This window comes from Euleptes europaea, chromosome 7, assembly GCF_029931775.1.
Source record: "Euleptes europaea isolate rEulEur1 chromosome 7, rEulEur1.hap1, whole genome shotgun sequence".
NCBI lineage: Eukaryota > Metazoa > Chordata > Lepidosauria > Squamata > Sphaerodactylidae > Euleptes > Euleptes europaea.
This window is the reverse complement of record NC_079318.1, coordinates 6,709,163-6,725,144: the sequence shown is the minus strand read 5'-3', so window position 1 is coordinate 6,725,144 and position 15,982 is coordinate 6,709,163. Positions and strand designations below refer to the sequence as shown.

Here is a 15,982-nt window from a genome sequence, read left to right as displayed (position 1 = left end):
ACTACTATCAGGATAGTTGGGTCGACCTACTACCATTAGCCTATAATAATTCTGTACACTCCGCCACTGGTTTGAGCCCGTTCAAAGCCGTCTATGGGATGGAATTCGACCCTTTGGGGGTGGTCCCTCTCCCGCCGGGAGGGGACCCTCCAGAAGTTTCGGCTTGGTCTAACACTGTAAGAAATACTTGGCCCTGGTTAGTAAAGCAATTGGACCAGGCTAAGGAAAGGTACAAGGCGCAGGCAGACAAGCACAGAGCACCCCAATGGGAACTTAAGGTCGGGGAGAAGGTCTACCTCTCCACAAAGAATTTGAAGTCATTGCGCCCGTGTAAGAAATTGTGCCAGAAATATGTGGGTCCGTTTTCCATATCCCGGGTCATTAATGAGGTCACCGCTGAACTAGACCTCCCTAAAAATTTGCAGGGGGTACACACGGTATTCCACATCAGTCTTTTAAAACCGTTTTTCCCGCCCCCTAGTGGCATCTCGAACCTCCGGCTGCAACCACTTTCATGGTTCAGGGGGAACAGCATTTTGAAATTTCTAAGGTCCTGGATTCCAGACTACGGAGGGGTCAGCTGGAATACCTTGTACACTGGAAGCACCTGAACTCTAGCCATGATGAATGGGTTTCCGCGGTGCATGTGAACACCCCCTTCCTGATCGCTGAATTCCACCGGAGTTGTTCCGAGAAACCCGGGAACCCGGGGAGGGGGTCTTTGGGGGGGCGAGATGTCAGATAGGCTCTCTGCCGGCCCCGGATAAGAAACAAGATGGTTCCCCCCACGGACAAAATGGAGTTTTTTGTGCACTCCATTCCTCCCCGTTTGCACCCGGTCTCCTGCCCAAGATCTGCACCTCAATGGAGACCCGCCCGAGTAATCGCTGATCTGATACCGGGTTCCGCAAGACAATGCCGGGAGCCCTGGAAGATCAGCCAGTTAACGCACGCGTTTATTTCCTGTATGCATTGTCTTAAGTCATTACCGGTAGTTAACTTCTGTATTGTTTCTTTGTTTCTAAAACCTAATCAACCCCATTGTATTTACCCTATATATATACCGATATTTCCCCATGTCTGTATTCTAGCCTTAAGTCTCTATGACCTGCTGAACTCGCTGTCTTTCTGAAATAAACTTTTAACTCGCTGCAACGTCTGGAGTGAAGTTCCTTTGCAAGAAACGCAACGTGTTGCTGAGGCCTGACAATACCCAAGAACAGGTATTAGAGGTTTGTTGCAAACATCCTGGTAAGCTTGAATTCAAGAAAACATTAAGTAAGACAGAGCATATCTCAAAGAAAAGAGAGAAGGGCATAGTATGGAATAACCTAAGAACAATCCATCAGAAAGAGTCAGTAAATCAGTACTCACTGGTATACAGTACTCCACCATTGGGTAATGTAATTTATGACCTTTTGCTGTACGACCAGAGAAGAAACAGCTCTGGCAGACATCATAGTTAAAATGTTTCAGGCTCCGATACCTGTGGATATAATGGAAGGATGATGAAGCCTCCTATTTGAGGAAGAGTCAAAACCTTCTAGCTGAACTCCATAGGCTATTCAGTTTGATGTAAAACTTTCAATAACCTTACTATCTAGCTCTGTTACCCTTAGAGCGTGTACTGCTGCATGCAATGTTAGTGTGATGTCTTTGCAACAATGCTAATACATCAAGCTATGTGATATCAGAAGTACTGATAAGCTAATAGGTTAAGCTGTCCAAGCAAATGGAAGTAAATGAAGTATTTTAGTCCTGTGCTTTAAAAGTCTTGAAATACCAGGATCTTTCCACTATTAGAAACACCATGCAAGATTGGGTGCAATCTTTATTGGATTAAGCAAAACTTTTTTTCGTATATTTAGTGTACTGCACAACTCATCTTAATTTATGAGCAAGTCAGAACATGCTACAAATTATCATTTGACTAACTTTATATGTTCACTGGTCTCTGGCAACTCAGATACATCACGCTGCAGTGTAAACAGTAGGTGGAATCTAAGTGAACTCTTGTCACAGTATATGTTGCTGTTGTGCTCCAGGAAAATTATATGTACTTCTTCTTCTAGCACATCTTCTATCTGTATCACTAGTGCCCTTTTATGGTATGTACACCAGCATGATGCAGGCTACACACTGGAAGCCTAACTGAAATGATCATCTCTACCATCTGATATCAGCTTTTTACCATAAACTACATAACTCTGACAAGCATACTAGACCTTGTCATCACAAATACATACCAGACTGTTCTATGTAACTGCTTCTTTAGTCACTATACCAGACTGCATATGTAATTCTTAATATACTAAAACTTCCATGCAAGTGCATCATACAGTGAACTTTTCAGAAGAACATTTTAGTAAAACTCCTGTATACATGAATTTGTGTTATATACACTTCTTTTTTCAGCTACACTATACTACACCTTAAAAAAAAGCAAGAGAGAAAGATAAGGAATCTATTTGTAGCTGTAGCCTTGAGCATGACAGGATTTAACATACGGTAACAAAAGTTGTATGACTTAAAAAGTATTTATATTTATCTATTTTAAATTAAACAGTCTTTCATATACTTTTATGAAAACATCTCATCAAAGTGACTCTTAGAACAATGATACCATATCCCTTTTAAGATGAAGATCCCCTATCCAAGATGAGGGTCAAGAACAACCAAAGTATTAAGCTAAAAATATCAGAAGATCCATTTCTGAAGGATAATTGATTCCTGTCTACCGCTTTGTCCTAAGGTGCAATAAATGTTTGTACATGTTGAGTACCCCTTATCCTGAATGCTTGGGACCAGAAGTATTCCTTAGTCAGATCTTTCCGTATTTTGAGTACTTACATATATATAATGAGATATCTTAGGGAAAGGCCCCAAGTATAAACATGACATTCATGTATGTTTTATATACACTTTATACAAATAACTTGAATGTAATTTTAAACAATATTTTTTAATACTTTTGTGTACATTGAACCATCAGAAAGTACAGGTGTAACTATCTCACTAGAATACCTGTATCAGCTGTTAAACAAACAAACAACAACAAACAAACTAACAATGGCAGGCTTTCAGTCACCACCTATGATGTTGTGCACACTGTATTTTTATTTTTTTTAGGTGAGAAGAAACATCAGTAGTAGTTGAGAGAACAGGAAGTGGGTCCTCTAGGGATGAGGAGGCATTCTGCTGGATGGCTTTTAAAAATGTTTCCTCTAGAGCAGTGGTTCCCAACCATTTTTTGACCAGGGACCACTAGGACTTTTTTGTTCGGTGCAGGGACCCCAAGGTTCAAAATAAAAATTCCGAGAATTTGAAAATAAACTTTAATCATAACTGTTAGTTAAACATTAAACTTAGAATAATATTTGAATATATTTTTTATAATAGAGAACTTTTAATTGTAAATCAATGTGATTTTTGAGCTTGCATCCTTTTTACAAGCTGGGCAATTCTGGGGCTAATACTGTTGCTCAGAGCTACACAAATATCATCACTTGCTTCCAATCGATTTCTTGTCATGTTCTTAATTATAAGCAAAGCAGAAAACCCTTGTTCGCATAACTAATTTGTGGAGAAGAGCATAAGATATCGCAAGGCGAATCCCCAAACTGTAGGATATGAAATTGCTTTTTTACACCAGAACTCTTCAAGAGAAACTGATTCAAACGCATCCTTACAGTGCCTATCATTTTGGAATTCAATGAGCTCTTCCTGGATTTCTTCTGCAACCTCTTCAACAGCAATACCAAAAGGATCGCGAATCAGCTTTTGGGTATCTTTTGGTTCTGTCTGGTTATATTCCGGGAAGTAACGGTGGAATTCATCAACTAGCATTTGCAGATGACTTCTGATGTTGTCTTGTATATTTGTGGTGATCATGTCATCTTTACTATCATCGACCAGTGCTTTTAATGTCACAAACGCAGAATAATTGTTTTCACCTACCCATAATTGAAGTTTGCAAATAAAGGCACGCAGTTTATCTTCAAACATAAAAATGTTTCCCACACCTGCAAAATTTATGTTTCCAGAACCTTGCAACTGTAAGTTTAGTTTATTCAAATGTGAGAAAATATCCACAAGATAAGCCAAATGCATCTGACTGTCAGGCTGTTATCTCGGTTTAGATGTTTCCTTTCGTTTCTCTGCTGAACCGTCCAGACTTCAAGGACGGCTACACATACCAAAGCCTGGGAACGCCACTCCTGGGAAATAATGCTCTGTTTATGCTTTGTAATCTCCCGCCGTTTCTCTGCCTTATATTTCCAAATAACGGGCAAGACAAACCATAGCTGTCATCTTGCCTTCAATGCACTGTATTGCCTATTTGACCAGTAAAGCCATCTGCTTGGAATCTGATTGTCTCTGTGGTGATTTCTGGTTCGATGGGTCAAGAGCTCACATTATGACAGCTATCTCCCCACTCTTCTTCATCGATTCTTTAGTCAGGCTGGAGCCCTGGAGGGTTCGCCTGCCATTCGGATGGGAGCTAGGAGGGCGCTCTCCGAGTGAACCGTGACTACTGCTTCTTGGAACCCTGGAGTCCTCATCAGAGGATCCTACCCTTCTACGGGACATAGTAGCTGAACTCTTTAGGACTAATTCAGAGGTTTGCCGCTTGCGTGGACTGGTCCAAACACAGTGGCAATCTCTAGTGAGGGTTCTCTGGATGTTAACGTCGGAGGATACTAATGCTCGTTTAGACCTCCAGGATTTTGATCAGTTGCTGGATGATGCCCGGCTGGCAACTGAGGACTTACAAATACTAACCGGTTTAGTGGATAAGCTTATTGCCCGTGAAACTCTCTCATCCACGGCTCTAACGCGTCCTGTCGCCTTGGGGGAAGGTACCATGGCGGGAGCCGCACCGGCAGGTTTTTCTTTGGTACCCAATGCAGCTGACTGTCACGCTGAAGCCAAGAGGGTCGCTATCCAGACAGCCCTCCTCTTTGCGGATTGTACAGAGGATACCACGATAGCCACCTTGGCTCAACGTTTGACCTCGACATTCGGGGCCGATGCACCCGCGGTCGCGGTCCGAGTGCAACCATTGCTAGGTGGGGAGCCCGACCTCCTACTCACGCTCCTGGAAACGGAACTTTTACCACACATTACCGCAGCTGTCGCTCTGAGACTTGAAAGCGCACAAGCTCTCGCGGATAAGGAAGCTGCTGAAGCGGCTAAGGCGGAAGCCGAGGCTCAAGCCGCAAGGGATAAAGAACAGCAGTTGGCTGCGGATCGGGCGCGGACAGGCGGCCGCCCCAAAGACTCCAGAAGGAGCGGTCCTCCATTGGGTCTGTCGTTTTCCCCGGTATTTGCCCCGTTGCGCACGACCCAACGCGCACGCCGCCTCGCGGAACGACGGCAAGACTCCGAGGAGTCTGAGGAAGAGGACTTGTATGGGGACAGTTCTCAATGGGCCACAAGTTTTCGGACAAGCAAACCTCATCGTACAGGTGGCCCGGGTGAGGACGTTCACCTGTTACGAGCTCAGAATCGAGAGCTATCTGGCCGTGTAGATCAACTTCAGGAGCTAATGGAACGCTTGCTTCAGGACAACAGGCAGTTACAGCAGGCCCTGACAACCCCGGCACAACCCGTTCCACAGGGGGCCGCAGTACCGGTTTAGGGAGTGCCAGCCCAGCCACCCGCTAATGTGCCTGTTCAACCCCCGGTTCCCGGAGGTCCCGTTTTACCTGCACCCAGGGCACCCGTGCAACCGGGCCAACCCATGCCCGGTCCTTGGAAACAACTCAAGTTGAAAACTACTTACGATGGATCTCTCGAAACCCTGCCCTGTTTCTTGCATCAGGTAGACAGCTATATGCGAGAACAAGGACAGCTCTTCCCTACAGAGGACAGCCGGGTTTGCTATGTGGCTTCCCTTTTGACAGGTAAAGCAGCCGACTGGATGGTCCTCCAGTTCAACACCCGATCCCGCTCTATCCGTTCCCTCAACAATTTCATGACTGCCTTACGGAGGAGGTTTGAGGACCCCTTTCTGGGGGAACGAGCCAAAGCGGACCTTCTACAACTAAGACAGGGCTCTACTCCAGTTCGAGAGTTTGCCGATGAATTTCAGAGACTAGCAAGCAGAATTGTGGGCTGGCCCGAAGCCACCCTAATTCACCATTTCAGGTAAGCCTTACACCCTGACATTCTGAACTGGTCGTATATGCGGGGTGATCCCGACACCCTCGAGGATTGGATTCTATTAGCCGAAGAGGTGGAAAGCCGCCGGAGCTTTATTTCCCTTGTCCGCCAAAGAAACAAGGAGAAAAGCGTCCAAAAACCCCAGCCCAAGGCACCGCCCCCCAATCCACGGAAACCCGCGCGTCCACCCCAGGATCGCGAAACCCGGTTTCAAAGAGGTGCTTGCCTCACTTGTGGGGAACTGGGCCACTTTGCGGCAGTCTGCCCACATCACCCTGAACTCTTTCGTCCCAGCATGGCAGCCCGAGCTAGAGGACGACCTCAACGCAGAGGCACCGCGGCCACCCGCAGCGCCGGGAAGACCCACACCCTCTGCACTTCACGTTGAGGACTCATCTATCCTTCCTACATCGAATGACCCCGCCGGGTCCCGGATTACAAATGCCCCATTGGGGGAGAACTCTCCTTCTTCTGACGAAGAGAACACATGAAATCCTCCAGCTTTAAACCTGGAAACCCCCCTTGATTTGTCAAAAAACGGCTCCGGTCTGTGGTGAGTGGAGCGTCTCCACAGACCTCTGCAGAATCTCCTGCTAAACTGAAAGCTCCCACTAAAGTGAAGGAAGTGGAAACCACCGTTTATGTGGACGCAGTTTTACAACACTATAAAGGTGGTCCCCAACTACCCGTTAAGGCACTCATTGACTCCGGTTGCGGTCGCACTCTAATCAATGAGGCCACATTTGCAGCACTCAAAGTCAAGTCCGAGGCTTTACCAGCCCCCGTCCAATTTGCCCAAATGGACGGAAGCCATTTCAAGGGGTGCCCAGTTGATCATCGCACTACAGGGGTGGCGATGGGTATTGGCTCCCACTGGGAGCAAATAGACTTTACCATAGCCCCTATCCGATTTGAAGTGGTCCTGGGAATTAACTGGATTAAAGGTCATAGTCCCAGTATAGACTGGGAAACGAACACTATCTCCTTTGCCAACCCCAAATGCGACCAGCACCGACAGCAAGTTGCGGTACTGTCTCCACCCGCTCCGGCATTAATCTCCGATGTCCCATCACCGCCGTCCCTACCTGATGTATACCAGGACTTTGCGGATGTCTTTAACATTAAAGAATGTGATGTCTTACCCCCCCACCGGGCCACTGACTGTGCAATTGAGGTGGTGAAGGACTGCACATTAACCAAGAGTAAGATTTACCCTATGAGCGCTTCCGAGCGCACTGTACTACGGGACTTTTTGGACAAAAACCTTGCCAGAGGGTTCATTCGCCCATCGAATGCTCCCAACTCAGCCCCCACGTTTTTCGTCCGAAAAAAGGAAGGCGACCTGCGCCTCTGCATTGACTTCCGAAAACTCAATGCCGTTACTTAAGCCAACGCCTATCCTATACCGCTAATTTCAGATATTTTGGGGCAGCTACAAGAGGGACGTATATTCTCCAAATTGGACCTAGTAGAAGCCTACTACCGCGTCCGTATCCGCGAGGGGGACGAACCCCTCACTGCCTTCTCTAGCTGTTTTGGAATGTTTGAATTCCTTGTGATGCCCTTCGGGTTAAAACGTGCCCCGGGGGTCTTCATGCAACTCATCAACGAAATCCTCCATGATTTACTGTACCGCGGGGTGGTAGTTTATTTGGATGACATTCTTATTTATTCAAAAACCATGGATGAGCACATCACTTTGGTCCGAGAAGTTCTGCACCACCTGTGCAATCACCAACTCTTTGCAAAGTTGGAAAAATGCGAATTTCACCAGAGCAAAATAACTTTCTTGGGATATATAATCTCCCACCATGGCCTTAGCATGGACCTGGCCAAGGTCCAATCCGTCCTCGATTGGACTCCTCCCTCCAACCACAAGCAAGCACAACAGTTTCTGGGCTTTGCTAATTGCTACCGCGGATTTATCCCTAACTTCGCCCAAATAGCGCTGCCCATCACCGACCTTCTGAAAACCAAAGGTAAAGGAAGCTCTGCTATGTTACCCTCCGCTAAGATACTGTGGACTGATCAATGCCAGACCGCCTTTGTAGCCCTCAAACGCCTTTTCACGTCGGAACCTGTGCTACGGCACCCAGACCCAAATCGAATGTTCATTGTACAAGTCGATGCCTCCGACGTAGCTATGGGAGGGGCCCTGCTCCAAAGAGGACCAGATGGTCTCCTTCACCCCTGCGCTTACTTCTCAAAGAAATCTGCGCACTCCCAATTGAACTGGCCCATTTGGGAGAAAGAAGCCTCAGCCGTTCACCATGCACTTACTCTATGGCGACAATTCCTGGAAGGGTCTAAAGTCCCCTTCGAAGTTTGGACCGATCACAAAAATCTAGCTGCCCTTACAGGAACCCATAAGTTATCTGCGAAACAGCAGCGTTGGGCGGAATTCTTTGCTCAGTTTCGTTTTGTCCTGAAGCATGTCCCTGGAAAACAAAACGTTCTCGCAGATGCTCTCTCCCGGTTGCCTCAATACCCGGCGAAACTCGATCGGCCAACAGACTCTTTATTTACGCCCGCGCAAAGAGAAGCCCTGCCCGTACTGGCTGTACAAACCCAATCCCAAATGCTGCCCCAGCGGAAACACACGACAGCCGGCGCGCAAGCTCCTCCAGCCCTACCGGCCGCCCAGCTGCTCCCACAACAGAAGCACACGATAGCCGGCGCTCCAGCTCCTCCAACCCAACCGGCCGCCCAGCCGCCTGCAGTCTGCACACCACCGCATGTAAGCGCTCCCCCCTCGTCAACCCCCATAACTGCTCCTACTACCACCGTAATTAAGGGGGGGGGTTCCCGTCTCCGAGTCTTTCTTAAATTCCCTTTGGGAACAATGCCTTATGGAACGCTCTGCTCAAACCCTGCCTCCTGGTGTAATCGAACAAGGAGGCTCTTGGTACAAAGACTCGAAATTATATGTGCCCAAAGCGCTCCGAAAAGACGTCTTACACTTGGCTCATGGAGTAAAAACAGCTGGACACTTTGGGTTCCTAAAGACCCTTCACCTGTTGCGCAGACAATTTTGGTGGGGGGGAATGCGTTCTGACATTGACTCTTTTATTCGCAGCTGTCCTGTTTGCGCCACAGTCAAACGATCTCAAGGCAAGCCCCCAGGACTACTGCAACTACTTGAAATACCCAGCAAACCCTGGGAAGTGATTGCTATGGATTTTATGACGGATCTCCCTCTCAGCGGGGGAAAAACTGTGTTATGGGTTATCACTGACTTATTTTCAAAGCAAATACATTTGGTTCCATGTGCGGGGATCCCCTCCGCTCAGAAGTTGGCCCGCCTCTTCGTGTCACATGTCTTTAGACTACATTCGTTTCCGCGCAAGATAATCTGCGACCGCGGAAGTAGTTTCATTGCTAAGTTTTGGAAAGCTTTTCTCAAATTGGTGGGGGTGGAGCAGGGGTTGTCTAGTGCATACCATCCCCAAACGGGTGGTCAAACCGAACGTGTTAATGCTGTACTTGAATGCTATTTGCGCTGTTATGTCAATTACCACCAAGATGACTGGGTGGAACTGTTGCCTTTTGCAGAATATGCCTACAATAATGCTGTACATCAGTCCACAGGTTTCAGCCCGTTTTATGCGGTGTATGGACAGGACTTCGGTCCTATCACCCCAATAGAAGGATCAGAGGGGGAGGGGGATGCCAACATTGCCTCTTGGGCACACACCCTCCGTACAACATGGCCCTGGCTGGTTAGCAACCTAGACCGAGCCAAGCACAAATACAAGGCGCAGGCTGACAAGCATCGTTCCCCCGGTAGGGACCTGCAAGTGGGTAACTTGGTATACCTTTCCACCAAGAACCTGCGCTCCACCCCTCCGTGCCATAAGCTCAGTGCTAAATACATTGGCCCATTTCCCATCACTCGCCTCATAAATCCTGTCACGGTGGAACTGTCTCTCCCCAAAACTCTGAGGCGTGTGCACCCCGTTTTCCATACCAGCCTTCTAAAGCCCCATGTTGCTTCCCCACAATGGCACCCGGAGCCGCCTCCTGAACAACCCATAATGGTGGGGGGGGGGAAGAACATTTCGAAGTCTCCAAAATCCTGGATTCCCGCATACACCACGGGGCCTTGCAATACCTGATCCGCTGGAAACACTTCCCCCCTGCCTATGACGAATGGGTTCGCGCACGGGATGTCTCCGCCCCCAAACTCGTCAACGCCTTTCACAATACCTACCCGGACAGACCAGCCCCCTTGCCGGATGGGAGGGGGCCTTAAGGGGAGCAGGATGTCAGGCTGTTATCTCGGTTTAGATGTTTCCTTTCGTTTCTCTGCTGAACCGTCCAGACTTCAAGGACGGCTACACATACCAAAGCCTGGGAACGCCACTCCTGGGAAATAATGCTCTGTTTATGCTTTGTAATCTCCCGCCGTTTCTCTGCCTTATATTTCCAAATAACGGGCAAGACAAACCATAGCTGTCATCTTGCCTTCAATGCACTGTATTGCCTATTTGACCAGTAAAGCCATCTGCTTGGAATCTGATTGTCTCTGTGGTGATTTCTGGTTCGATGGGTCAAGAGCTCACACTGACTTTTCGAATCAGAAAACAACTATAGTAAATCTTTAATTTTCTTCTCGACTAGAAACAGCTCAACCTCTTTTCTTAGTTCAAATAACCTTCCCAGCATATTGCCTTTCTATAGCCAACGAACTTTGGTGTGGAAAAGAAGAGTCTCATGATCGGAGTCCATTTCAGTGCACAGTTTTTTAAAAAGGCGTGTATTTAAGGCGCTGCTTTTAATAACATTGACCACTTTTATGGCCATTTCCATGGTATTAACAAGGCTTTTAGGAAGAGTCTTGGAAGCTAACGCCTGACGATGTATGATACAATGAGTTGTTATTGGTGAAGGATTCTTCTGTTTTATTAATGTTGATAGACCGGAGCGTGATCCTAACATGGCTGGAGCGCCATCCGTACAGAAGCCGGCGAGCTTTTCCCACATAATGCTATGTTTCTCAAAATACTCCGCTATTATATTCATGACATCGATACCTTTTGACGTCGTTTCCAGTTTCCGCGAAATCAACAATTCCTCTTTAATAGTGTTGTCGTCGTCTAAAAAGCGGACAAATACGAGCAACTGACTGCAATTAGAAACGTCTGTCAATTCATCACACTGCAAAGCGAAACATGGTGAATTTTTTATTTTCGAAACAAGCTGCTCCTCGATGCCATTTGACATAATTTCAATTCAAGCTTTTACCGTGTTGTTCGATAGAGGTATTTCTTGTATTTTCTTTTTGGCTTCCATCCTTAAAACCTCTTCGACAGCTATCATCAAACAAGGTTTGACAAGTGTTTCTCCTATTGTGTGTGGTTGTGTGAGGCTCGCTTGCACCTTCCCCTGGTCTCCCCGCCCCCGCATGTTCCTTGTCGCGCGCCGCCCCCGCGAGTCACCACCGCATGCCGCCACGCTCTACGTCCGCGAGCCGCCGCCATGCCGCCCGCGTAAATATTAATTTATTATGGGTTTATAACTTTGTTTCACGGACCCCTGGTTTAGTTCTCGTGGACCCCTGGGGGTCCATGGACCCCTGGTTGGGAACCAGTGCTCTAGAGTCATCTGAATTGTTAACAAGGATTTTTGTCTTAGAAGTCTGGTTTTCGGGTCATTCTGGGTTTTGGCTGTCTGGTTAAGGGATACTCAATCTGTACCTATTTTCATCTATTTTGACAACTAGATCAAACTAACCATTGTGTATAGATTGGCCTGAGTTCAGACAATCAGACCAATGCCAGTGAATTGAAGTAAACCATAGTTATCTCTGATGTCTGGACTAAGCCAATGAGTAATCCAGCTGTGCCATCCCTAGATAATTCTGTCATCTCCCTTGCTAAAAGGAGCCCAATATTGTTCATTTTATTTTTGTTTCATACCAAGGAATCCAAAGATGCCCCTGATCTTGGGATGGAGAAAATAATAATAGGATGTGAACAAGAACAAATGGTAATTTAATCAATTAACTGGGAGAGTTGTATGCAGTAAGTATTCATTTACATACATTAACAACTGACAAAATTACACATAAAAAGGTATTGGTCTATCAGACTATTGGTCTATCAAGGTCAGTATTGCATACTCCAATTGGCAGTGACTCTCTTTCACATCACCCAGTATGTGATCCTTTTAACTAAAGATGCTGGGGACTGAATCTGTGATGTTAGGCCTGAAAGGCTAGAGCTGTATCCCTGAGCCACAGAACAGGAAGTGATTAACAGCTATGAATATTTCAAAGAAAGTTCTAATATGAGACCTCAACACAGCATATACATTTCTTACTAGTTGTAAATAATACATGGTAGTGAAACTAGAGCGTAACATGCTGTTAAAGATCTTAACTTCTCTGTCATCTGTGTCAGAATTAAGTTTTGTATAAACTGTGGAGTTTCATCAACACCTAAAATATTCCTTTTATACTAAATTTTGTGGAGGAAAAAAGGACAGAATGGATAGACAGTGCAATATATGTGCTTTCAACAATCAAATTAAATTAAAGAGTCTTGTTCTAGAGACCAAGATTTAATGTTTTCAAACATTAAAAAATTAGTCCTTTTTATACTTGGACCTTCAATAGCTTCAATCTTAAGGATTCATTCTAAGGAGTAAATGCCAATGAATAACACAATACTTACTTCTGAGTAGACCTGCCTAGGACTGCTCCCAATGGCTGATATCATAATTTAATGATGCAGATGATATTAGTAATCAGAAAACAGCTGGTAACCTATTCAAATTTATCAACCTAATAGCTTTGCCAGCTACCAACCGGAATTCAGTCATAGTTTTCTAGCAGGAGGCAGCTGATATTCTTCTCTATAGCAGGCACTACTTAATACAGTCCTACCTGGGGCAGACAGATTACCATCTAGAACTGAGCAATTGTTTTAGTCAACTTAAGCCAGCGTTGGTGAACTTTATAGCTAGATTTAACACCGATGTTTTTTTGTTTTCTGATGCATGAATATATGTTTATAATTTAGAGGATTACCTTTAGAATTGCTGAATCATCTGTTTCAATATTTTATGCACAGCCCTGTTTTTCATGACCTCCACTGTTATATAATATTGGCCATATAATTCACATTTATGATTGGATGCTGTGAAATTCAGTGTACTGCATACCAACACAAAAGTAGCCACATTCTTGTTCTCTTTGTGTTCTAGATGTTTGTGACCTTTCATCTTCTCTTTAGTACATTGCTGTCTTCAGTGCTTTTTGCCCCCATAACAGAATGGCAACTATTTTTATATATTGGTTAATGTAGTCAAGGATAATAGATTAGGCTTCTGGCACTCAGCAATCCAGATCTTTCACATACATGGATTTTTGCCTTACAATGGGGAAACAAACAAACAAACAAAAAGGATTGTCGAAAGCTTTCACGGTCAGAGTTCATTGGTTCTTGTAGGTTATCCGGGCTGTGTAACTGTGGTCTTGGTATTTTCATTTAAGGAGTAAATGATATATTACATTATATAATGTATTAATTAGAAAACTGCAGTAGTTTCATGTGTAGTAAGTCAGTGAGTAGCACATATAGACCTTTAATAAGGCAATAAGTTAAAGGTGCCTCTTTTCTAGAAAGCACCAAGATAGACATGGGGATGGTAATGCCGTAAAACTAGATGCTTTTTATATTTTTATCTGCTTAAAGGAGTGGAGACTCGCGCCAGGCCATTATACTTTTCAGTTACTTCAAATGATTTAATGGAGGTGCTATTTTATTTTGGTTTTAACTGAAAATGTTTTAAACTATTACTGTGAGCCAACTTGAACCACTTCAATTTCTCCAGTAGCACAGGCGCATAAATGCCCATGAAGTGGCACATCATGGTATCTCCCTCCTAATAAAGCGGATGGAAGAACATTAAGACAGGTCAGAGTGAAAGCACGCCATCTACAGAATAAGTCATTGGACTGGTTAGACCTTGGAAACATTCTAGAGGATGCTGAATTTAGAGCAGGTAGATAAAAATGTGATACCTTTTATGTGGCTTTCATTGATTTTAAGGCAGCACTCAATCTTATCCTATGTGCTAGGCTATGGAGTAAATTCAAGAAGTCCAATATAAATAGATGGATGCTAATTCTTGTCCAGTGCCTAAATGACAACACTTGGCTATGGGTTAATTGTAACCATGCTGAACATCTGTCAGTCCCTGTTCCTACTTATAATGGTGTCAAACAGGGCTGTGTTCTGGCACCTACTCTATTCAATTTTTAGATTAACTCAATGGTTAAGAGTTTATCTGACTCTAGCTTTCATCCCCCTCAAATTGTCCTTTGGATAGTTTTCAATTTTACTATGTACATGCTGTAAGATGGATTGAAGTGAATAATGCAACAAGAAGTGGTGCCCACCAATCCAAAATCAATTTTAGTAAATCTGTGGTGATGTTATCACGACCTGAGATTTACCTTATCTCAGACCTTGGATAAGGTTGGTTATTTCTGAAATGGATACTAGTGTACCATGTAGGTTTTCCATCCAGCCTGTCCACAGCAGACTATGAGCCCTCCAGAATATGTTTCCAATGGGTTCCAAGGTATACAAGAATCTAATGCAGATGGCTGGTTCCTTAATCTCCCTGCCACAGTCCTTCGGTTTAAATTTGTGAAAGAAAACATAGCCTCTACTAGGAAAACGGGAACAAAACCTGTTGCAGTCAACCATCCATAAGAGACCAGCCCACAATGAAGATTGTGGTGTGGTATACAACAGGCATCAGACATCTTTAGAAAAGCTAATCAAGATCGGAATACATTCCCGCCATCAGTCAACTACTGAGTTATGTCATCCAGGAATCTGCAACAAAGCAGGGTGTTATAAGCAGCCAGTTTATTCATTAAACCTTTAGGAGGACACAGCATTTTATTCAGCTTACCTAAAGCCAACAATTGGGCATTCCTTGCAGATGTTGCACTTGGCCTGATGTTTTGCGGTTTCTGCAGCTGCCACTCTGTGCAGAACAGGCAACCACACCACTGACTGAGGCTCCAGATGCATCCAGTCTATAAATTGTTTTACACTGATTTCTGGTTTGTTGTTGTTCTGATGAATGAGGACAAGATCAGAAGATATTTAAATGTGTATGTTTAAACATTTTTACCCCATTATTTTTTAAACAAAGAAACTGCTTCAACTTCAGTCCTTCCCAAATGAGGAAACACAAGGAAATTACACTGTAATTAAAACATAAGCCAAGAAAACGCTACTGCCACCTACAATAATCAACTAGGAATGACAAATTTCAACTGAGCTTCTAACCTAACTAAACCAGAGCAGCAACACAAGCTGATAACATGCAGTGGAATTGACTACTTTTATTTATGTATTTATAACTATATCCTTCACTCTTTCTTGTGTTCTGAGCAGCTTACGCTAAAAACTACTAGCTAACAACAAAAACAACCAAAAACACTTAAACCACTCAATACAACTTCAGTGCCCAGCAGAAAGATTAAAATCCATTAGTCACCAAATTCTTCTTAGAAGATTAAAATCTTACATGCCCTGTTTAACATCAGGGCCTTCCAATTCTTTTCCAAAAGATTATTGCACAGGTTGGATGGTAGGACTGAAAAAATACATGACCTACCTGCAAAAAAGAAAAAGAAAAAAAAAGGACCTGTTGGGTCAAAAGGATTTCCAAAAGAGTCCATAAGACGCTTCTGATACATCCTTCAGATTTTCCAGATACATAGGTTCCAGATGGTGAAGGAAATTAAAGGTAAAAACCAGTACCTTCAACTGAACCTGAAAACAATTTCACA

The 15,982-nt window shown here is 44.6% G+C and overlaps 1 protein-coding gene across 6 annotated transcripts in view; it reads right to left on the bottom strand.

Annotated features, from left to right (window-relative positions):
* UTRN (utrophin) overlaps nt 1-15,982 on the bottom strand; it is a 760,310-nt gene that overhangs the window by 69,034 nt on the left and 675,294 nt on the right. For all 6 annotated transcript variants that reach the window (XM_056853742.1, XM_056853743.1, XM_056853744.1 and 3 more), the window contains 2 exons: nt 15,094-15,260; nt 1,375-1,486 (listed from right to left, as the gene is read on the bottom strand). In XM_056853742.1, the coding sequence (XP_056709720.1) occupies nt 1,375-1,486; nt 15,094-15,260 (279 nt within the window). The remainder of the gene's footprint in view (nt 1-1,374; nt 1,487-15,093; nt 15,261-15,982) is intronic.